The sequence below is a fragment of the Danio rerio genome, chromosome 8, assembly GCF_049306965.1.
Source record: "Danio rerio strain Tuebingen ecotype United States chromosome 8, GRCz12tu, whole genome shotgun sequence".
In the NCBI taxonomy this organism is placed as follows: Eukaryota; Metazoa; Chordata; class Actinopteri; order Cypriniformes; family Danionidae; genus Danio; species Danio rerio.
Window position 1 is genome coordinate 28,167,013 of NC_133183.1, and position 24,697 is coordinate 28,191,709.

Genomic DNA, 24,697 nt, shown 5'->3' on the forward strand with positions numbered 1-24,697 from the left:
TATATATATATATATATCTATAAAATAAAAATAATTTAATAATTTAATATGAGTTCATCATCATTATCAAATGATTAAGTGAATACTGATAACTATGTGAACAAAAATATTTTTTGTAAGGTAAACAGCACAAAGAAAACGTGTTTTATTAGACCAAATAAAACAATCACCAGATTTCTAAACATAAATCCAAGTGGAAACTTATAAAAAACTGAGCAAAGCCAGGCCTGCATATGCGCACACAGGGTTAGATAAAGCAATGAGGCACAGGTGAACACAATACTATAGGTTGCTATAGCAACATATGATCATATATTAGGACGCTAGGTCAAACTGATCATTAAACACTCAAACTAAGAGTTTGTTACATGATAATTCAAAAACATAAAACAGATTTTATTTCCTTTCGTATTTTTAAAAATGCTTGCCATTTAGGCAAAAATGTTATCAAAAGAATCCCCTTCAAATAGTTGTTGTGTAAATAAATTGCCAAAAAAATAAAGAGGTTTCCGTGTTTAGACAAAAACTGAAACAAAATCCTAATAATTTTGTCTTTACACTAATTATATGATAAGTTTAGTCTCTTTTATTATCTTTATTTACAGTGTTTGTTGCACACAGTTACACAGTAACAGCTTTTTACGCTGTGTTAAAAAAATAAAGCATGTACATTCTCAAGTAAAAACAAATCAAGTCAAAACAAACACCTCACGTGAGAGTCAAACATCCACAGTTAACACTTCACTCATGTAAAACCACATGGTTCGGCAGAATGAACATGAAGTTTTCTATCTAATCAGACTAAGATAAGCTGGCACTAGTCTCTAGTGTGAAGGTGTCCGACACTGAAACCCCCCTCCCCCTCTGTCTTTTTGGGACTTTGCTCCCCATATGAACACATTAGAATTCTATCAGTGAGTGTGAATGGATCAGATGGATATTGGAAAGGACAGGATACACAGCCTGTTATAAAAGAGAAGAGCCCAGGACATTAATCAATCTATGAAAGCTCAGAGCTTCACTGCACCACCAGCAGATCTCATGAGAATCACTGGAGAACATCCTTCAGATCTGTTTCCAAGGACAGTCCGGATTAAATTTTAATTGTGAGCACATGCCTTTGGGATTTGTATTTTGGAGCTGATTTTTCTTTTTAGAAGACTCATTTTATGTAAGTTCACATCCATATTTGGGACTGAGACAGGGTTAAAAAATGGAAGAAGACATGAAGGAGCTGAGAAAGAGAGTACCGTATCACATCCAGAGAGAAGTGCTGGATGAGCTCAGCGTCGACCAAGTAGCTGAGAAATCAGATTTCAACATTTCAGTGAAAGAAAAACTCAAGGATGCTGTCAGGTGTGTATTTTTTTTTGACTTTGTGAGTGTGATGAACAGAAAATCTGAAAGTATTTTGAAATTGTAAATCAGATTATGCACAATAATGCTTAATAATTTGAGTGAAGTATTTAAGAGAATAAAAAAGCATTTGTAAAATCGAGAATCAGATTATTCACTTATGCACATTATGAAGTTTTCATAGCGTTTTCATAGTTTAATGCTGTTTTCTGTGAAAGTTTGAAGAAATACTTAAAGTTATATTTAAAAAGTTTTTTCCTTGACTGTTTGTAGAAAGATAGTAATAACGTTTTATTTTCAAATGTCTTTGTGTTTAATTTGGTACCTTGATTGTTTAATTTGTTACCGAAGTTTGCAAAAAAGTCTGATGATTGTGCAACTCAATGTCATTTAGAAAATGATTTTTCAGCAGCCTTTATAGAAGCAATAATTTAAAAATGTCTATATCTTGTTTTCATTGTTCGTCAGGTGTACAGGCCCAAAGGCTAAAAGCTGTTTCCTATCCTTTATTCCTCTCCTGGCTTGGCTCCCTAAATACCCATTTCGAGAAAATGCCATTGGAGATCTAATATCAGGAATCAGCGTAGGAATCATGCACCTGCCTCAAGGTCCAACACGTGCACAACACTTGGCCGATAATGACCTAATTAACAACAACACAAACAATCGTCATGTGTAATGTGTTTTGTGTGCAGGTATGGCATATGCTTTGCTGGCTGCCGTTCCTCCTGTTTTTGGCCTGTATTCGTCCTTCTACCCCATTCTTATATACTTTATATTTGGAACTTCTAAACACATCTCTGTCGGTAAGTAGCTCTCTTTCAGTTGTATTGAAAGGGGAGGAGTTCTGCTAAAATAAAAAAATGCATATTTTGCAGACTCTTTTCTCTTTTCCTTTTTTATTTTTTTTTATTATAGTTTTTACAGACATAGGAAAACAAAGATCAGACAAACAAACCCATCATCTACCTTATCTTCCAAACGAAGATATGTTCTCAATCTGATGTGCGTTTCCCAAACAATGACGTAACTCATGGCTGAACTATTATAGTACGATGCATTGTTTGGGAAATGAACGATGTAGTGACGAGTGTTTCCTCAAAACCATAGTTTCTCTGTTGCAGATCCATCTTTTGAACCACGTTAGTTATAACGTAAAACCTACATAAAGATGCTCTAAACAGGGCAGAGTAACTACTTCTTTAGAGAAAATGCCAATAAAGTTTATAATAGTTAAAAAAATTAAGAAAAGTAATAATAATAAGATTATTATATCGTATATATATATATATATATATATATATATATATATATATATATATATATATATATATATATATATATATATATGTATATATATAAATTATTATTATTATTTATTTATTTTTAATTTTTTTGAAAAGTCTACTTTTTAGCAACTTTGACACATTGAAACCATTACAGAAATTTTCTAACCAGCAGGCCCATGTGATAAATACAGTAGGCTACAGACACATTTTCTTAATAAGTAAGCTACAATAAATTAAAACTATTAACGTATGCTATATTTTTGTTTTCACAAGTTTTAGAGACGTAACATAAATTCCACTTTTAAGTAATAGGCCACCTATAGCTTTCGTCATGAGCCACGGCTGCATTCAAAATGGCGTAAATGTTTTTAAAGTGCCTTACGAAGGCAACAAATTTGTCACTATGAAGATCACTAAAAATGAACTGTTTAAAACATTTGAAAGCAAATTACACTCAAAAGATATGACTTTATTTATTTATTTTTTTAATCATTCCAAGTTTAAATGTTGGAACATTCAAAACGAATAGAGGGATAAATAGGAATAGAACACAGCCAGGATATGCTACTGTATGCTTCAAACTACAGCTCTAGAGGTGTAAGGGTGTAAAAAGTGTAAAGGTTTGCAACGCAGTTTGCGAATGTTCGTTGGAGCAACCAATTTGGAAAACACTAAATTAATGAACTATGTTTGTAACAAAAGAACTTACAACCTTAGTTGCCTAACGATGGTTTTGGGAAACGCACCCCAGATTGGAATATTGCTGATTACGGATGAGAGGCTAGCCACGATCAATCATATTACATGCTCTCTTGAAACTAGTTTGAAAAACTTCTCGTAATATTGTCAATGTTTTTACAAAATTAAAATATGTTTAAAAGTATATAAAGAATATTGTTTTTTAAAGAATATCAGGTCGCCATAATGAAGTTAAGCAGCTAAAATGCATCCAAAACGTTTTGGTTGAAAAAGGTCATGTGTAAATATAAGCCTCACTGATAAAACTTATCTCCATTTCAACAATTAAAGAGAAAACTGTGCCATTTGAAATTTCTCATGTCATACCTAAATGACTTTCTCTGGCAGGAGATATGACTGCAAACAATTCTATATTTCTTTAATTTTTGAGTGAATTATTCCTTCAAATTTCACTGTGGAGTTCATTCCCACAAACATAATGTAGTAAAACAAACTGAGCAGCATTTTCTCATATTCTCATATCTGTCTCCAGGTACATATGCAGTTATGAGTGTTATGATTGGCAGTGTGACAGAGCGTTTGGCTCCAGACTCAGACTTCACGTTCCCAGGCAACGAAACCAACAGCACCTATATAGACTTTAGCAGCCGTGATGCAGAGCGGGTCAAAATCGCTGCCACTGTCACTTTCTTATCTGGCATTTTCCAGGTAGGCTGTCTGTCTTTGAAGTGTGCTCAGCTCTGAAGGTGTGTTTGTGACTGAAGTATTTCTGTGGCATCTGTGTGTTTGTAGTTGCTCCTCGGTGTGGTGCGCTTTGGTTTTGTGGTGACGTATCTCTCAGAGCCATTGGTGAGGTCTTACACGACAGCGGCTGCTATACATGTCATCGTGTCCCAGCTCAAATATTCCTTTGGCATCAATCCACATCGATACAGTGGACCTTTGTCTCTCATATATGTGAGTATGAACATACAGCAGTTTATTCCATGTGAATAATGGTTCTAGAATACCCTTTATTTAGCGGGGAAAACTAAACAAAATTGGAAAACAGCAAGAAATAGCACAAGGAAAGGTAACAACTGACATTAATGCAGGTCAAAGAAGTCAAAGATTAGTATACAGGCCATTGCTTTCAATGACTTCAACACATCTGCGGCTACAAGACTAGACATCACTAGTTTTTCACAGGGCATCACTATATTAATTTATGTTTCCATCTAAAGATGCGTATTAGATTTATGCACAAAACTTGAATATTGCATTAAACTTCGAATAAAGCTCCATTTCCATCCAATGAGTCAAAGAGAACCAAAAACGTCACTGCCTGATTAAGTGGCATCAAATATTTACAAATAGATATGAGAAGCAACTATGGGCCTTTTTTTCTTAATAAAATTAATTACTTGTGCCTCAGAAGTCAAAGACAATATGCAATGAACATACAATGGCATTTGGAGGAGCAAGACCACTCTTTAGGAGTGCAGCCCCAAGACGATTTCTAGGACATAACACCGAACCACTGTGATGATGGACTATGGCTAAGAGCCCATTTTTTCAATAGGCTTTTTCCAATAGGCATGCTGGAATTGTTTTGGTAAATGTGTTTCCATCATAGTTTATATGCATTTGTTCTTATTAGATTAAAGGTTTGTCATATTTTGAAAATATTATGTGCATCTTGGACGTTCTATTAAGCTTGGAGGTTATGCAATGTTACAAAATGTGCATAAAATAGGTGGATTGAAATATATATCTCTCACAGGACATCAATTGTCTTTCACAGGGTTTCTCTAATCTCTCACACTGATCTGCTGTGATGTTGATCAGCTTTTCTTCAATTTCTTGCACAGTTCTGTGTCTAATGGGTATTGTTGTCATAACTTTAATGCCAAGGATTTTCCACAGATTTTCAATCAGGTTTAGATCAGGACTTTGGGCTGCCATTTCATTTTTAGTGTTTTCAGCTTCAAATAACTGCTTTGCCCATTTTGCTGTGAAACAGGGTTCATTGTGCTTTTATTAAAATGCAGACAGAGCTTCTGATACAAATTTGCATTCACTCTTTAATGTAGCTGTAAAACAAGCCAAATTTTAGCAGAAAACATCCCCAAACCTTGGCACTTTTAACTGACTTCTTTACATACCTTTGTATTTAAATGTGTAAATAGTGTTTACTACCTCCTAGTAGAGGGGTTATTAAAAGCACTTGTAAACTATAGATGAAGTATAAAGCTTTTCTTTATTTTCTTTCTCTCTTCAGACAGTCATCGAGATTTGTGCATTGCTTGGAAAGACCAACATCGGTACACTGGTTGTCAGCATTGTTACTATTGTTGGCTTAATCATTGCAAAGGAACTCAGCGCATTGGCAGCAAAAAAAATCCCTATTCCGATTCCAGTTGAGCTAATTACTGTGAGTAACATCATTCAGTTAAACCAACCCAGTCAAACCAATCCACTTAAACTTTTGATTACATTTTTACCTGGTGGTTGAGTTTGTCTATATTTTACCCAAATTTGCATTTATAAGTGTCAGTTTTGGTTGCATTTTTGATCTCACTTTGTTCTGTTGCTGAGAGAGCAACTCAAAGCGTTCATTTTGCTGTGTGTATAGATTATTATAGCCACTGTGGTATCATGGTATATGGATTTGAAGACCATTTACAAAGTCGAAGTTGTTGGCGAAATCCCATCAGGGTGAGTCTAATACACAGTTTTGAAACCTAAATATAACACATTTGCATTTGGTTCGTCAAGTTTTGGTGTCTGCATGAAATGACATGTACAAATTACTGTATGTAATTTAAATGTACTGATTTTATATAAATAAAAATAATATTAAAGTGTCTGATTTGAAGTTTAAAGGCACGTTTTTGAAAGAAAATGGGTGATTATGTGCTATTGTATAACAGTTTAAGTGGATAAAAACACCTTGCTGATGAATGGGTTAAACCTAAATGTTTGAGGATAGTGGAAAGTATTTGGAGGTACAGTCTGATCCTTAAATAAAGCCCTGTACTATATCATCAAATGATAATTGCTCTAAATATGCCTAATGAAATTTTTGATATGTATACAATTGTTACACTAAATTACATCTTTGTGTGTGTGTCACATAAATATGTTTGATATTTATTTTTTTACTCCAAAAATATTACAAAATTATAATGTAAAGTATGGGTGGGGAAAAAAGATAGTTCATCAACTTCTGCAACATCATCTCCGTATAATCATCTGTATCTCTTCTTCTAATTGTAGTCTGCAGGCTCCAGTGGCACCAAAGGTCTCACAGCTGGGTTCAATGGTCGGGGATGCTTTTGCACTGGCAGTAGTTGGTTATGGCATTGCTATTTCACTGGGAAGAATTTTTGCCCTCAAATATGCCTACAAAGTTGACAGTAACCAGGTAAACATAATACTTTTTCATAACACTTTTTGTTGTGAACATGCTCAGGCTGAATGTTAAAAGGTAATAATCTTGTAAATAGTGTTTTCCTTCATTAAACCTTAAAACATTGTCAAGTAACATAGGTACAGATTTAGATTGCCTGTATATGTTGATTTGATTCTCAAAGTGTCAGTATCTATTTTTACTCACCTTTAATAAATAACTTAGCACCCCTGCTTAGTGATTTATTAAATGATTTTTCTGCTGAAAATGTTTTTAATGTGTTACTTGAGAAAAAAAGTCACCAATGTCATGGATGATCTATCTTTTTAGGATGTCTTTGAGTGCAAACACAAATAAACAAACTATCAGTCCATAGCAGACAGGATGTATCTTCAAATTCAGGAAAAAAGGGTCATGTATTTACAAATACTATTAAGAAACATTTTCTGGGATTTTAGATCTTACTTTTAAGCTCAGTTAAACAGAATGTTTTTGTGTCTTGTTTCATCATCTTTACACTTTATTACACAGATTTTCATATGATTAGAAACTCCCTGTTTGAGCATCTTACGTTCTTCTCCTATTCAGGAGCTCATAGCGCTGGGTCTGTCTAACTCAATTGGAGGCCTGTTCAGCTGTTTTGCCATCAGCTGCTCTATGTCTCGCAGTATGGTGCAGGTCAGCACGGGGGGGAAATCACAGGTGAGAACATCAGCAAAAGGCAAGCTGACATCATTTTCTTTTCCGCCATTCTTTCAATACACTGTTAAAAATATACATGCAAAAAGGCGGCTACTCCAAAGCTCCCAAACTCTGAGTTCATTAACTTAAAAATACTATCACAAAGCGTGTGGCACGGTGGCTCAGTGGTTAGCACTGTTGCCTTACAGCAAGAAGGTCGCTGGTGCAAGTCCCCGCTGATTCAGTTGGCATTTCTGTTTGGAGTGTGTATGTTCTCCTTGTGTTTGCTTGGGTTATCTTCATGTGCTCTGGTTTCCCCCACAGTCCAAAGACATGCCGTATGAGTGAACTGAATAAACTAAAATTGGACAGAGTGTATAAGTGTGTGTGTGAATGGGTGTTTGCCTGTACTGGGGTGTGGCTGGAAGGGCATCTGCTGCATAAAACATATGCCGGAATAGTTGGCGGTTCATTCCGCTGTGGCGACCGCTGAAATAGAGGCTAAGCCGAAGGAAAATGAATAAATGAAGGAATACTATCACAAAGCATGTAATGTTTTGAGCACCAGCTCTTCATCAGGCAGTATTGATCACAACATATTACTCTTTATACTCACCTGGATCACATGATCTCACACATTCTCACAACAAAACGTAAAGGACAATACACTGTAAAATATACAATATATTCAATACACTGTATTAATTAAATTAATAATAATTATGAAAAAAGGTTCAATAACTGCCAGCAGCACAGTAGTTGCCAAAGAAATAAAGTAAAATAACAGTAATAATTGTAATTCAAATACATCACTAAAAACATAATTTGAAGCATTTTTAATTAAAGATATTTACAGAAAACTCTGTTTGTTGCTTTACAGGTATTGCTAAAAAGTATTAAAAATAAAGTGACAGCACTAAATGTCCTGCAGAGAAAAACTGTTATTTTATTGGTATTCTTTTAATTATTATGAACCAAAGCCTTCAATAAATTGACAGCACTATTGATTGTGAAGAGATACACACTGTTAGAGTAATATTAGTTTATTATTTTATCTATAACACTGTTATAGATTATTTTACTTTATAGATTATTTTTTACATATGTTATCTATTTGTTGTCTAAAACATGACAATAATCTATACCTTTTAATGTCAGGCACATTTGATTAAAGATACATTATACATACACTACTGGTCAAAAGTTTGGGGTCAGTAGAAATTTTGGATGTTTTAAAATAAGCTTATCCTGCTCATAAAGGCTGCATTTCTTTAATCAAAAATACTGTACAAATTGTAAAATTGTGAAATGTTATTGCACTTTAAAATAACTGTTCAAAAGTAGTTTATCATTTAATTGAATCATTTATTCCAGTGATTTTACAGATGAATTTTCAGCTTCATTACTCCAGGCTTCAGAGTCACATGATCCTTCAGAAATCAATTAAATATTTGTAGTGTACATTATATTTCAATGTGCAATTAAATCTTGTGGAAAAAACTATCAAGAAATGGCCTTCCAATCTAAATTTAAAATGCATTTTGATTTGGTTAAGGTTTGATTAAGACAAGTCAGTATCTGGTGTGACCACCATTTCCCTCATGCAATACAACACATCTCCTTTGGATAGAGTTGATCAGGTTGTTGACTGTGGCCTGGATACTGCTGGATATGCGATGTTGCTGGGTATTGGCAGAAACTGGAACACGTATACATCGTATATGCCAAAACAAAGTGCTGCAGTTATATTTTGTTATACAGTTGAAGGCAGAATTATTAGCCCCCCTGAATTATTAGCGCCTGTTTATTTTTTTCATCAATTTCTCTTTAATGGAGGGAAGATTGTTTCAGCACATTTCTAAGCATAATAGTTTTAAAAACTTATTTCTAATAAAGCATTTATTTTATCCTAACATGATGACAGTAAATAATATTTTACTTGATATTTTTCAAGACACTTCTGTACAGCCTAAAGTGACATTTAAAGGCTTAACTAGGTTAATGAGGTGAACTAGGCAGGTTAGGGTAATTAGGCAAGTTATTGTATAACGATGGTTTGTTCAGTAGATTATTGAAAAAGAAATAAGCTTAAAGGGGCTAATCATTTTGTCCCAAAAATGTTTTTTAAAAAATTAGTAACTGCTTTTAATCTAGCCAAAATAAAACAAATAAGACTTTATCCAGAAGAAAAAATATTATCAGACCTACTGTGAAAATTTCCTTGCTCTGTTAAACGTCATTTGGGAAATATTTAAAAAAAATAAAATAAAATCAAAAGGGGGCTAATAATTCTGACTTCAACTGTATAACAAAAATGTAAATGCAACACTAAAAGTAAAACTATATGGATTTATGTGTGTGTGTGTGTGTAATTTAAGATGAAAATACTGTCAAAATAATCTAGTAATTATGTGTATAAAAGTATTTTTTATTGATGACAGTTACTGTAAATTTGTATTAATGGTAAAATCCTTGTAGTTGATTTGGTAATGACAATAACCTAAATAAGAAATGTTGCTAAAAATAAGTCCTTTTCTGTGAAATCTGGATATTTCCTCCAGTGCACCCAGTTGTGAATAGACATGGATGATTTGATGACTGGCTGATTTATTTTGATGTGAAAGCTGAAATCCTCTCTCTGTCAATCTCTCAGGTTGCAGGAGCGATTTCTGCTCTGGTGATTCTGGTGATCTTGTTAAAGATTGGAGAACTCTTTGAGGAGCTGCCAAAGGTTAGCTGCTGCTGAATCTGCTCTTGTGTGTGCCTGTCATCATATCTGTGCTCAATTCATGAATATATTAATGCGTCTGTTTACATAGATATTTACAGACATGTGTGCGCTGGTCTGTTTAGGCAGTGCTGGCGGCTATAATCTATGTAAACCTGCAAGGCATGATGAAGCAGTTTGGAGACATCTGCTCTCTCTGGAGGACCAACAAAGTGGATATGGTGAGAGAGATAAGGAGATGAAGATGTAGAAGGAGGGAGCAGATCTTATGCAACACATTAAAAATAGATCTATACATAAACAAAATAGGACAGAGAGCAGAAGGGAGGGAATGGATTGACAGAAAGAATGAAGGGGAAAGAATTGATGCTTCGCCTATTATTCTTGATGTTGTTTGTGTGTTTAGGTGGTGTGGGTGATGACTATGATCCTGACCATTTTGTTTAATCCTGACATGGGACTGGCTGCGTCTATCGCCTTCTCCATCCTCACCGTGGTCTTCAGAACTCAGCTGTGAGTGACAAAAAGCAGAGAAAGAATGACAGAGAGTTGGAAGATTTCACAAATACACACTCAATTGTGTCACTTGCATGACATTCTTATTGTAAATACTGTGCAAATAACCTGAAATGTAGGCACATTTACAAACATCCTCTGCAAGCACACCCTTTCTGAGGAGTGTTCTTAATATTTATACATTTTTATTGGGATACAATGGAAAGAGCCAGCAGATAGTGGTGTAAATTTAAAAAAATACACACTGTTTTTAATATAGAAATATAAATATTAGAAAACAGTATTAAGTAAAATAAATTGTACAAATTTCCAAATTCCTTATTAGGAAACAACTCATTTGAGGTACTGTAATAGTAAAAAATAAAATATAAATAATTAAAAATTAACCTTTATCACTTCTGTGCTTCTTCTTCAGATGCAAGGATAATTTTGTCATATAAGTGTTACCTACTGTGGGCAAACGCTGCAAGAAAACACATGCAAATAATAAAACTAACACTAACAAATAGAAAACATCTTCAATTTGAAGAAATGAACACATGCAAATACAAAAACACACTGCAAAAATGCAGACCACAACAGAAATGTATCAGGGCACTCCAAAAAATGAGGAACCAGGCTGCTTCCAGTTTAGAGTGCAAGAATTTTCTGAGTTATTTGAATGTTGTGAGTTATTTGTTTATTTTAAAGTGCAGATCATATGATTCCTTGTTGTTTGTACATTTTAAACCCTAATAATCTGACGAATGGCACAAATAATATTAAATTAAACATTATTTTAGTGCCCTTTTAACAAGAGTTACTCTCTGGAATAAAAATATACTAACAACACTCAACTTTACAAATTAGCATGATCCAGCAACACTGCAGCCAGGTTCGTTGGTTTTTGTGGTCTCCCAACACATTGTCGTTGTGGTCTGTGCTATTGCTCTAATGTATGTACTGTATTGTGCATGTATTGTGGAAGTTTGCATTTTGTCAAATTGATGAAGATGCTTTCTCAGTTTGATAGTGTTCATCTATTTCCATGTATTTATTTTTTACTTGCAGTGTGCTTGAGCTCTCTCAGCCATTATAGTTTCGGCTTGTCCGGGCAACCTTTACTTGAGCTTTGTCTGTCTGTCCATCGTGATCTTAAATACAAAAGTAGGAAATACATTCACATCAGACAGCAAAACTACGTTTTTTCTTTGACTCCTAGCCTTTAACTACTTTTAAGTGTAACATCAGTACATCATATATATTATCATACTGATGTATTTTCCAGTGTTATTAACTGTAGCAACAGGCAAATATTTGAGTTTAATTAAACTGTAAGGCAGCAAACTCTGCAAGTTTGGTGTCTCGATCAAACCCCAAACGCTTCAACATTCTCATTATTTATCTCTGTGCAGTTTAGCAAGTCTTCAAATTTTTTCCATGCACCGAATTTATCTCCATGTACCGCCTCAGCCACTGGCTAAACACCCCCTGGCTTAGCCTGCCTTTAACCTGACAGCAGCCCCAAATTCTTGCTACTGGTCAAGCTGGAAAGTGATCGAATATTTAGATTGTGCCTTTTAGTCCCACAATGTGCACATATTTAAGGGAAATAAAACCATAATTGGATTCCTTATAGCTAATAATTAAAGATGCAGAAGGTGATCTTCCACAATGCTAACAGCTTAGCATAAATCTCTGAATCACAGTCCCTCCCCTGCCGTCTAGAGCCACGCCTCCTAAAACACGAGCACAGCAAAAGAACCCTCTCTCATCTGTTAAAAGCGATTAGTGCTTGTCCGGCGGCGTGCAAGCCAAACTGACATGCTATTTCAGAGCAAATGTTTAGAGTTGCATGGTAAACAGTATAGGGAGAGACTAGGCGGAATATAGGTATTTACTTGTGTTTTGTTGTTAAACTAATTGAAATCTACATTATTAATGCTGTAAAAGGACCTTATGAAACTGAAAATAGTCTTCATCAGTCTTTCATTGAAAGATTTTAGTGGCTGAACAACACTTCTTTGAAGATATAACCCATTTGTAACAACAACATCTAACGTTACATCAGCTCTGCGTGAAGCTAAAACAGTTTTAAAACAGAACACTACCTGTCTCAGAGAAATCCTTCAGCCATGGTGTCATTCTTTCTCCAGCGTGCAAAGGTAACTCCAATATTAATTCAAGTTTTTAAAAAGTTGTGATTCAGCATGTTTTTACTGATCGCGCACGCGTGCTCGCTCTCTCTTGTGAACGTGCGGCGGTCGGCGGAGCTGCGTACAAACAGCTGCGCAGTTGTTCAAATCTGCTTTTGCTGACAGACAGATTAAGCTACTTATCGGAATTATAAGAGATGTTGGTCCTACTCTATTTAATTGGATAAACATTTTTTAGTTTTATGCCTTACCCAAAATATAAAAATACATATAAATACATTTAGATCATTTATTGTAATCATTACTATTAGACTGTGAAGAGACTTGAAACCAGCACAACAAAAAATGCTTCTGTAGACAATCACCTACTGCACCTTTAATTGAAAATAAACTTTACAAAAAAGTTAAAAAAAAACTCTTTACAAAAGTAAAAATCTTTAACACGTTGAAGTGAGAATGTAAAACTGGTTCTGCAGGCGGTCTCCTGTTTCACTGAAGTCAACAGAAAATACAGAGAGAACCTTTTTTTGAATGTCATATTACATTTCCTTTGAGTTCCCTGAGCTTGGCCATATGTACCATGGGCTTAGTGTCTGAAGTTAAAGTCCTGTTCTTGAAAGCATCAATATTAGATGGATGAAAAATCTCCATCTGTCTCTCCTAGTTTTGACATCTTCCTTCTTACCTGTATTTACCTCTCACACTCTCTCTCATTGCAACAGACCGAAATACTCCATTCTTGGGCAGATTCCTGGCACTGACATCTACAAACCAGTAGAGGACTACAATCAGGTGACCACAGCCATGACAACATCAACACCCATACCATTACTATTATAGTATGAACTAACTTGAAACTTTATTAGGTACACTTTACTAGTACTATAAGTTACACCACTTTTGCCTTCAGAATTGCCTTAGTTCTTAATTGGACCAACTCAACAAAGTGCTACAAACCTTCATCAGAGATTTTGGTACAAATTGGCTGGAAAAATGATTTTGTTCGGGTGTGTCCAACCTAAAATTTTGTATAATGCTTTCCTCATTTTATTTAAACAACAAGGGTGTTGCAGGCATGTTAAGTGGCTGAGCTGGAATTGAGGAAAAGTTCATCCTTAAATGTTTTCATGAAATGTCATCATTTCTGCATTCTTCATGAAAAACCTGCCATACTAGTCTTGATTAACTTTTCCATTACTGTCACATATTTGCAAGGTCATGACATGTATCTGCTTTACCTGTTTTGTTTTACTATTTGCTTGAAATTTCTGGGGGTGGCTCGTGTAGTTTCAACAGGTGCTGTAAGTTCCTGGTTGGAACAAGCATCTAAAATATGTTAAGTAGTTAAGCTGCAGCTAATCAGGGGCATAAAACTTGTTTATGTGAATGTTTTTATATTTTGGTTGAAAAAAATGTGTGTGTGTGTGTGTGTGTGTGTGTGTGTGTGTGTGTGTGTGTGTGTGTGTGTGTGTGTGTGTGTGTGTGTGTGTGTGTGTGTGTATACAGTTGAAGTCAGAATTATTAGCCATTTTATTATTAAAATGTTTTTATAATTAAAATTTATTATTAGCCATATTGATTTGTTTTATCTTTGCCATGATGACAGTAAATAATATTTTACTAGATATTTTTCAAGACATTTTTCAAGTGACATTTAAACTAGAATTGAGCTTAACTAGGTTAATTAACTAGGTTTATTAAGTTAACTAGGCAGGTTAGGGTAATTAGGCAAGTTATTGTATAATGATGGTTTGTTCTGTAGACTATCAAATAAAAAATCACCTTAAAGGGGCTAATAATTTTGACCTTAAAATGTTGTTTAAATTAAAAACTGCTTTTATTTTAGCCAAAATAAAACAAATAAGACTTTCTCCAAAGAAGAAATATTATCAGACATACTGTGAAAAGGCCCTTGCTCTGTTAAACATCATTTAGGAAATATTAAAAAACAAAATTTAAAATGAAAGGAGAGCTAATAATTCTGACTTCAACTGTATATACAAGCTTTTTAATTTTAGATGCGATTAATCACGAATAATCATTTAACAGCTCTTATATACACTCAAGCCTGAAATTATTCTTACAGATAATTGAATAATTTCAGGCTTGAGTTTATATTATATGATATATGTTTTTTCGCTCACTGTGTATAAATATTGTGTATATATAAATAAAACATATATAAACTACAAAACACAATAAAATTAAAATATAAAATGTTTACATAGAAATTTCTATAAACTTTTTAGATATAAATATTTATCTTAATAATATAAAAAATATTATATATATATATATATATATATATATATATATATATATATATATATATATATATACTTTTTTTTTAATACTTACATTAATGATGTTTAACAGAGCAGGGAAATTTTCACAGTATGTCTGATAATATTTTTTCTTCTGGTGAAAGTCTTATTTGTTTTTGTTTTGGATAGAATAAAAGCGATTTAAAAAATTTTTAAACACCATTTATGGTCAAAATTATTATAAGTTATTAGCCCCTTAAAGCTTTTTTTTTTCGATAATCTACAGAACAAACCATCGTTAACCTAATGAACCTAGTTAAGCCTTTAAATGTCACATTAGAAGTGTATTATTATTTACTGTCATCATGGCAAAGATAAAATAAATCAGTTATTAGAAATCAGTTATTAAATCTATTACTATTAGAAATGTGTTTAATAAGTATTCTCTCCGCTAAACAGAATTTGGGGAAAAAATAAAAAGGGGGTTAATTCAGGGGGCTAATAATTCTGACTTCAACTGTATACACACACATACACATACACAATACATATGCACAGTGCACACATATTATGTAAATATGAACTTTTATTGGATGTGATAATCATAATTAAACTTATATATTTATATATTTTTTTATTATTATGACATTAATTTAGTTAATCTGTTTTTGTGAATTTGTGCATTAAGAAAACTGCTTAAAACATGTCAAATATGTATTACTTTTTTATCTCTGTGTTTTCCAGGTTAAGGAGATTCCTGGTATTACGATTTTCCGTTCATCTGCAACATTGTACTTTGCTAATGCTGAAATGTACATCGATGCCCTCTATGAGAAGGTAGACACGCATAAACAACCCTGCATGTGTACGCTCTCATAAATATTCATCCACACACACTTGCTTAGCCAGCACTAAACGCATAATTATCCCAAACATACAATCTAACATAAGCAATAATAACTGTGAGATTAGACCAATCAAGCTACATACAAGCAAAACACCCTTAAGTCAGGACATTCATTCATGATTAAAAAGAAAAAAAAAACTCTGTTTGCAGACTGGTGTAGACGTGGCTAAACTTCTCTCACACAAGAAGAAACTGCAAGCAAAAAGACTGCGAAAAGAAAAGAAAGCTGCCAAGAAAGCAAAAAAAGAGGCTAAGAAAAGAGCAAAAGAAGCTGCACGCCAAGCTAAGGTCTGCAATTGACAATAATACACTAATCTATGTATAATATGGATGTTTATTTGTTGGTTTTATTCCAGTTATGCATCTATATGTATTCTAAAAGGACTCTGTTTTTAACCAGGAAGAGCCAGTGTTTTCAGACACAGAAGAAAGCGAGGAAGAGCCCGAGTTGGTTTCACACTCACAGACTAATGGAAATGTGCACGAGTTATCGGTTAAAGAGCCAAAAGATATGGTTGTAGTAGAAGCAGGGCCTTATACTGACCCCGACACACCACTTCCAAAGGCAATCATTCTTGACCTGAACCCAGTCAACTTTCTGGACACAGTTGGTGTGAAGACGCTACGCAATGTGAGAGACGATCTGTACTCAATAACTGCTTTCTTATTTTTTCATATGTTTTAATCCTGTTTGTTTAAACCTTTGTTTTTTGGCAGATTTATAAAGATTATGGAGAGGCTGGTGTGCAGATATACTTGTGTGGCTGCCAGAGTGAGTAACCAATACATAATATATAACCAATACATACCAAAGAGTTTGACCTACAGTATATACACTCTTAGGTAAATGTAGATGTTCTTTCAGTGAACAGTTTTGTAAGGCATAGTTCATCCAAAAATTAAGATTTACCCACTGTTTACTCACCCTCATGTGGTTGCTTATCTTTATAACTTTCCTTTTCTCTGATCAACACAAAGGAAGATGTTTTGGAGAATCCTGGAAAGCATAATAGTCATTGTCTTCTATAGTGGCAAATGTAGCTACTGGATTTCTACTTTATCCAAAATTTCTTCTTTTGTGTTCAACAGAAGAAAGAAACCCACACACATTTGAAACAACTGGAGGACGAGTAAAATATGACAGCTTTATAATGAGAAAAGTCAAGTGTTCCTTTAAACGAATCTTTTTCAAGGCCATGTTATGGTTGTCAGACTTGTATTTCAGTCTTTAATATGGTTGTTCACACACTGTTTGATCATTTAGGGGGGTGAGAGATAACATTTCACATTGTGGTCTAAAAATGTCAAAAGTTACTTTGTTTAATATTTTAATATCAAACTATGAAACTATTTGATAGCATGGAAATACACATATTAATAAAAAAAACTGTTAAGAAAAATATTTACTTTTTTTACATATCCTTCAGATTTGTCAGAGTGATTGCTCTATAAATGCAATTCATAAGAAAAAATTTGAACATTACCATCTAAATCTTGGAAAAAACGTGCATAAACAAGCAGTTTGTGAGTGAAAAAGACTGAAATATATCTCCAAATAGACAAAATATATTTAAATCAAAACGTCAGAAGGCTCTGGCTATTTTGTGGTTGTGGTTATTATATTGTGTCTTTAGGTTCGAACTTAAAAATGACAATATTCACTAAGTGAACCAGGAATAAATGTATAATTTTCTTGTCAGAACCAAATGAACCAAAAAAAAAATGCAGTGTTCATATGCAAAAACCTCTAAGTGCCATCTGAAAAGCATTTTTTTCTCAGAGGCTTTTGTCTGTAGGTTTAGTAATTACACCTTTATGTAATTGAATTGGTTATTTTTATTGCATTTGAAAGGGACCTGTTATGCCCCTTTTCCAAGATGTAAAATAAGTCTCTGATGTGCCTAGAGTGTGAATGTAAAGTTTAGCTCAAAATCCCCCTCAAACAATTTTTATAACTCTTTGAAACTTCCCCTTTTTAGATTTAGATTTTAAATTGTGCTGTTTTGGTGACTGCTGGTATAAATTCAAATGAGATTGTGCTCTTTTCAAAAGAGGGAGGGCGGAGCTACAAATGCCTGTGTGTCAGCATAGTGGCAGATTTAAAAACAGGACTAACAATGTCTCTGTGAAAAACTAAAAATGTCAAAAGAAGTGGCTCAGAAGAAGGTATTCTGTGTTAAAAGTCGACTTTTATAATGCTATATATATTCATGTACTGCTGCCACACAGCTGTATTTAAACCCCTTTTAAAAGTGATTTGATTAGCTCCCCATTAAAGTGAAATATCGAAACATAAGTATAGTCGGTTGAGGAAAATACTAGTTTTGGAAGACATTTTCAGACTACACTTAGGCCCCGTTTACACTAGTACGTTTTAGTTTTAAAACGGCGTTTTAGAATGAAAACGATCCGCGTCCACACTCGCGTTTTACCCAGCGTTTCTGAACTGCTCTCCGTCCACACCAAAACGCTGAAAACGCACATCACGTGACCACACAGACGCTCTCGGGCAAGCGCTGCAGCCCATGTACCCAGATGAGAGCTCTGCTAGTCGGACTTCTCATCAAGCATCTCCCGCTGGATCTAATCTCACTATATTTATTAAACGGGATATTTCATTCATCTTGTTGTCTTTATCTAACGACATATTCCCTGACTTTGGGCATTGGAATCTATTACTTGTTCTCAGGTAACGTGTTTTGGCTGAGCGCAAAGATAAGTTAATGATTAATGTAACCACGTACATTCTGTATATTGACTGATCGCCTTTATTTCCTATAATGTATAAACTTATTGTATGTTATACTTTTAAAATGGCCATTATCGATTCTTAAAACTGATACTCAGCAAAAGAGAGGGGATGTTTCGTATTTTCACTGAAATTGAAAGGAGGCAGTTGTTATCGGCTCCGTTTTGTTATAAATATCCAGACAGTGAAGATGACGCTCATCTTATACAGCACGGCGCCTCAACATTTCTGCTGTCTAAGTTGCTAATATTAAAATGAAAATAGGCAGTTCCTTAAATCATGTTTATATTTTATTGTTGAGAAAGTGAAACAACGAAGCCAGGGTGATGTGAATGAAGTTATAAAGTACACTGTTCCCTTTGAAGATTTACCCGTGTCCTCGGTATAGTCTGCTTTTCCATATCAAACTGAGAAGAAGAGACTGCAGCCTTGATCAAACTTGCGAAGTCTGAACTTACACGGAGAAGATTCAGGACTGAACTGTGTGTTAGGCTACTTAATATTCAGGAAAAGCCCCAATCAGAGAGGCGAACGTCTGCAGCCCCGCCTCCGTTTTCAGATGTCTCCGTTTTCCATCATCCACACTGAGACGGAGCAGCAGCGTTTCAAAATGAAAACGGCCTCTCCAGCGTTTTCGAAACGCTCCGTTTTCGGCGCTCGAGAACTCCGGCGTAGTGTGGACGGTTGGCGTAACCGTAGCAAAACTTATGCGTTTTCAAACTAAAACGCATTAGTGTAAACGGGGCCTTAGAGGCTTTTGCATCTTAACTCTTCAAATGGGGTGACATGATGGCTTAGTAGTTAGCATTGTCACCTCACAGCAAGAAGGTCACTGGTTCACTGGTTCCTGGCTGGACCAAGTGGCATTTCTGTTTGGAGATTGTATGTTCTCCTCATGTTCGTATGGGTTTCCTCTCGGTGCTCCAGTTACCCCCACAGTCCAAAGACATGCGCTATAGGTGATTTGGATCAACTAAATTGGCCATAGTACATGAGTGTGTCTGATTGTGTTCCAGTTCTGGGTTGCAGCTGGAAGGGCATCCGCTTTGTAAAACATATGCTAAATAAGTTGGCAGTTCATTCCGCTGTGGCGACCACTGATGAATAAAGAGACTAAGCCGATGGAAAATGAATGAATGAATGAATGAATGAACTCTTCAAATGTAAACACACCCTTATGGTGATGATACACATAGCAAGTATTTGAGCAATGTTACCGAGCAATATCACATTGTTTCTTGGCTACTTTCTTATTGGGAAAGGGCAACGTTATTGTATCTGTTTTGGCCTATAGTTTACCTGTGTCTCACCTGGTTTTCCATATAATTTTCCAAAGTTGCAATATTGCTCAAAAAGTTGTCCTATGTGTCATCAACATTAGCATTTTAACCTAAATTATATTTTTAAACTTTACACAATAAAAAGATTTAACAGAAGTCAAGGCTTCCATAGATGCCAATGAAAGAGCTTCAATTCCAACAGTGAACTCCTCCATTTAATCTGCTTGTTTTGCTGTCTTCATGGCATCTGAGATTTTCGTGTGAAAAACAAGCATGGTTCAAGATGGACCTGTTTGTCATCATTGTTTCTAATCTTGCTTTCAGGAGGTGTTGTAGAGAGTATGGAGAAGGGCGATTTCTTCAACGAGAAAGTGACTAAATCGATTCTCTTCTCCACGGTACATGATGCGGTTCTTTACTGCCAGCAAGGAAACAATGAGAAGGTAGAAATGTCAAGAGGTTTTCTAATCTTAAGTAGACAAGGGCTGAGGGTTGTTGGCCCAGACAGCACTTCGAAACAATTATGCATGAATAAACATCATTTCTTGTCTTATGTTATTGCAGGTCATGCAAGGAACACATTTGTAAATCGAATGTGAAAGACAACACAAAGCTGGATTTTTGTGTATTTCGCCATGAGGATGAATACGTATACAGGAGATTCATAATGTGTTATTTAAAATAATAATCATCTTTGAATGGGAAATATGTGAGAATGGATTTGCTATGGAGCTTTATTATGCAAGTAAAATGAAAAGAATTGTGAAACTATTCAGGTTGTGACACTGCAGGTGTTTTATAGCGCTAAAATATTACACATTGAGTTTCTCAGAAATATACTCAGAGTTCGTGGAAGCTTTACTACATTAAGTTCCACTTTTAGCATTAGCAATGTATGCTACAGTTGAAAAGTTTGGGGTCAGTAAGATTTTTAAAAGAGCAAGGATACATTAAATTCAACATAGGCTCATTCTGAAAACGTTTCCCCTATATACTATCCTGGAGATTACGAATTATGTAGCCAGAGCTACGTATGGCTGCATTTCGTCTTTAGAACAAATGCTACAGGGCGGTATGACGCTGTTCCCTTTCTCGCTTACCAGCTGACAGATTACCTCCGTATGGACAGCTTTTCCACTGTTACCAGTTTGCCCGGTAGCTTGACATTAGTGATGCGCGGATGGTGGTTATATCGGCAGGTGCTGCAGATAATCAGCGGGTCGGGCGGGTTGGGTAATAAAAAAATACATTATGATTAATTGCTGGTCGGTTGCGGGTGGATGTTGCCAGACATGGCAGTGGACCAGCGAAAAAGTAGAGAGTGGGCTTTGCAGGATGGGAAGATGAGACTCCCAAAATAATGGATGAATTGCAGAGTAGCCTACTGTTCAAAGATTCAGTTAGAGGAGGACTCTAACTGAAAATCTGCTGTCATTCTAGGAAAAACTAGATTGCTTATTTCCATGATTGCAGCGCATTGCGAGGAGAATCTTGTTCATTCCTACAGCAAGCGGTGCGAGCAAACGCTCATTCAGTGCAGCTGGCCGTGTTTTGAGGGCGAGGTAGAATCTCCGAATCCAGGCACAGTAGATGCTATTCTGTTTTTGCACAGTAAACATAACATAGCTACCATTTAGGCTGCAGTGGCACTCTTATTGTTATCTTGTTCCTGAATCTGTAAAAGCTAAATGTCCTATTTTTACTTTCTGTATCTATTTAAAAATGAAGAAAATGTTGTGTAAAGACAAAGCTTTGTTTTTATAAAAAAATTTTCATGTAAAATAATTTACGATTAACGTATTATTTTACTATCCACGGTGACCTATCATCATGCCTAAAACAAATGATTAATTTATTAAAGTGACGATCGGGTGCGGGGCGGTTGCAGATACCTTTATCAGATACTGTAAAACTGTATGTGCGGGTGGATGGCAGGTAAATGATTAGTATGAAGCCGCAGATTCGGGTGTCGTTTCAGCTGATCTGCGCATTTCTACTCGACACGTACTTTGGCAGACTTGAGATGCAGAGCAGAGTTGAACACGACAACGGGATTCAAGTCCGGTGAGGAACGGTTCCAGAAAGCAGGTAAGACAAAAACAGAAGCCAAAATCTAAAAAGAAACAAGTAAATAACAGGGTGAATATGTGGTAAAATCTGAAAGTGTGGTAAAAATCAGGGGGCTTTTCTTTTTTTCTGGATGGCTTTTTCAAAACACTTTGTTTGGGTTTAGAAAAGAGGGTGGGCGGGTCAGTCTGTGCTTTTTAAAACACTATTGGTTGGGTTTAGGGAAGGGGGAGGGTGGGTCAGTCGATTGGTCCTTCAGTCAGACAGTCTACCAGTCGACAGCAGCCTCTGGTGGATTTACGTGAGAACAGGAGCCGCAAATGGCACTTGCGAGAGAAATATGAGATCTGAAAAAGCGTAGACAGCGCCCTCTGGTGGATTCATGAAAAAAACATATTTGGTGCTCTCCAGAAATGCATATAAGGGTACATAATCAGAATGAGCCTGGGTTGATTAAATATGATCAAACATAATCATAATACATTGATAATGTTTTATTTCAAATGAATGCTGTCCTTTTAAAGTCCTTATTCATCAAAAAAAATCATTTTATTCTGGTTTTCACAAAGATATTACACAGCAACTGATAATGAGAAATATTACACTGAGTAAGACACTGAAGACTGAAGTAATGTCTACTGAAAAGTCAGATTTGCCACTACAGAAATCAATTTAAATCATCCAAATTTAAATTTTTGATTGTTAGTTGTATTTATATATTTAATAATATTTCACAATATAATATATAATAATATTGCCACTTTTACTGTGGACAATTAAATGCAGCCCTGGTGAGCATATGAGACTTGCAAACAACTTTCCAGTAACGATAGGGTGTTTTTGTTCAACATATATTTGAAAGAATGTGAACAAACACAACTCTTGTTTTTTTTTAAATATAATTTAGGTTGAGTTTGTTCATATTTACACAAGATTTAAGAGTGTTAATTGCAATCTAAACTGTTCATATATATTGTTTTATTATGTATGCTATTAACTTTGTATTTGTGTATGTTTGTGAATCAGTTTAACTTAAATAAACTGTCATTTTCTTATTCTTGTGGTATATTTGTCATTTCTATCTACCAAGTGATATTTAGTTCAAGTTTTAAATGGAATAGCATAGTTCCATCAGAGAGCATTACTTTTTCTGCTTAATTTCTAAATATGAGGATTATGCATACGTTCTCTTGTATAAATATTTTCTTTTTATTTCTATTGCATTGGTCGATTTGCAAAATTGTTCATGTTATGGCTGCTGTTTTCCTGGATGAACACTTATTCAGAAACATTATCAAAATGTTGTAATTATGTAGACGTTTACATGTACAGTGCTCAGCATATACACCCCTCACAAATCTCTCTTTTAAATTCAGATTTTCAATAGGAGGCTATACAATATTATATCTGTGCATATACATTAGAATAGTCAGTACTGAAACCAAGTCTGGAGCTTATCTGACAAAATAACTTGCGCTAATGGACCAAAAACAAATACATCCAAATTTATGATACAATAATAAATACAAATTTAAAAAGGAGGAAAAATCAATAGAAATTTAAAAAAAAAAAAAATTTTTTTTTGCAATATTTTGCTTGAATTTAATTGTATTATCTTTCCATTGCTAAATATGTTTGGTGACTAAAATATTATTTGAATAAATGTATCTGTTTAATAAATCTGTTTTGTTTATTAAATGCACCAAAATAAATTGCCTGTACTCACTGAGAAAAGGATACAAATATTCATTTTCCAAAGTGGGTGTACTCAATTATGCTGAGCACTGTATATATATACAGTTGGAAACAACATTAATATTGAACTTTTTTTTAAATTTTGGCTGGGAAAGGTAAAATTACCATTTTAAAGTTAATATAATTAGCCCCCTTAAGCAATATACCACTGCTGTTTTATGACATGCCTAATTATCAAAACTTGCCCAATTAGCCTACTTAACCTGGTTAAGCCTTAAAATGGCCTTTAAGCTGAATACTATCTTGAAAAAGTCTGATAAAATATTATTTATTGTGTCACCAGGCAAATAAAAAATAAATCAGTTGTTAGAAATGAGTTATTAATTAATTAAACTCAGAAGCATGTAAAAAATCTCTCTGTTAAACCGAACGAGGAAAGAAAAAATTAAAAAGAATTAAAATGTACAGGAAGACTAAAAATTCTGAGTTCAACTGCAGGAAATAAAGAGGTATTTCCATAACAGGTTTGAGAGAAACTGGTGTGGACATTCCAGCTTAATCCCAGAAGAGTATCATCCAGATTATAGAACCTGTTCAACTAGCATCACACTGTTTCAAAAACAGATGACACCTTTGCTGTTGCGCAAACAATGGACAGACTGTGTACACAAAGGGTGTTCTGAATATTATTAGAACTAAAGGGATAGTTCAAACAAAAATGTAAATGTAAAATGTTTCCAAACCTTAACAAGTTTCCAACACAAAATATGTTTGGAGCCAGTATTCATTGTCTTTCATAGAAAAAGAAAAACAATGGAAGTCAATGTCTACCAGTTGTCAATTTCTTTTCAAAAAATCCTCTTTTGTTGACATAAAAGGAGTCAAACAGAACAAGTGGAGGAGGATGAAATGATGAGTAAATGTTCATTTTGGGTGAATT

General features: G+C 34.6%; 1 protein-coding gene across 2 annotated transcripts; it reads left to right on the forward strand.

The window, feature by feature from the left end:
- The first annotated feature begins 41 nt into the window (after nt 1-41).
- On the forward strand, nt 42-23,117 carry slc26a6.2 (solute carrier family 26 member 6, tandem duplicate 2). 2 transcript variants are annotated; one of them, XR_012383535.1, is made up of 20 exons: nt 932-1,356; nt 1,825-1,964; nt 2,052-2,162; nt 3,877-4,052; nt 4,137-4,301; nt 5,605-5,757; nt 5,959-6,041; nt 6,603-6,750; nt 7,324-7,437; nt 10,070-10,147; nt 10,270-10,365; nt 10,551-10,657; nt 13,518-13,587; nt 15,804-15,896; nt 16,117-16,254; nt 16,367-16,597; nt 16,684-16,738; nt 20,320-20,438; nt 20,560-21,999; nt 22,077-23,117. XR_012383535.1 is itself a non-coding variant. In NM_001423271.1 (19 exons), the coding sequence occupies exons 1-19, from the start codon at nt 1,214-1,216 to the stop codon at nt 20,581-20,583; spliced, it is 2,244 nt and encodes a 747-aa protein (NP_001410200.1). In that variant the 5' UTR covers nt 42-1,213; the 3' UTR covers nt 20,584-21,990. The 2 variants fall into 2 exon arrangements, 1 of the variants encoding a protein (NP_001410200.1); NM_001423271.1 differs by lacking the exon at nt 22,077-23,117 and having other exon boundaries at nt 42-1,356; nt 20,560-21,990.
- The last annotated feature ends 1,580 nt before the right edge of the window (nt 23,118-24,697 follow it).

Coding starts and splice junctions, on each gene's coding strand:
- slc26a6.2 (NM_001423271.1), top strand. CDS start 1,214: ATGGAAGAAGACATGAAGGAGCTGAGAAAGAGAGTACCGTATCACATC. Junction 15,897..16,116: donor TCGATGCCCTCTATGAGAAG/GTAGACACGCAT, acceptor CTCTGTTTGCAG/ACTGGTGTAGACGTGGCTAA. Junction 16,739..20,319: donor ATACTTGTGTGGCTGCCAGA/GTGAGTAACCAA, acceptor TCTTGCTTTCAG/GAGGTGTTGTAGAGAGTATG.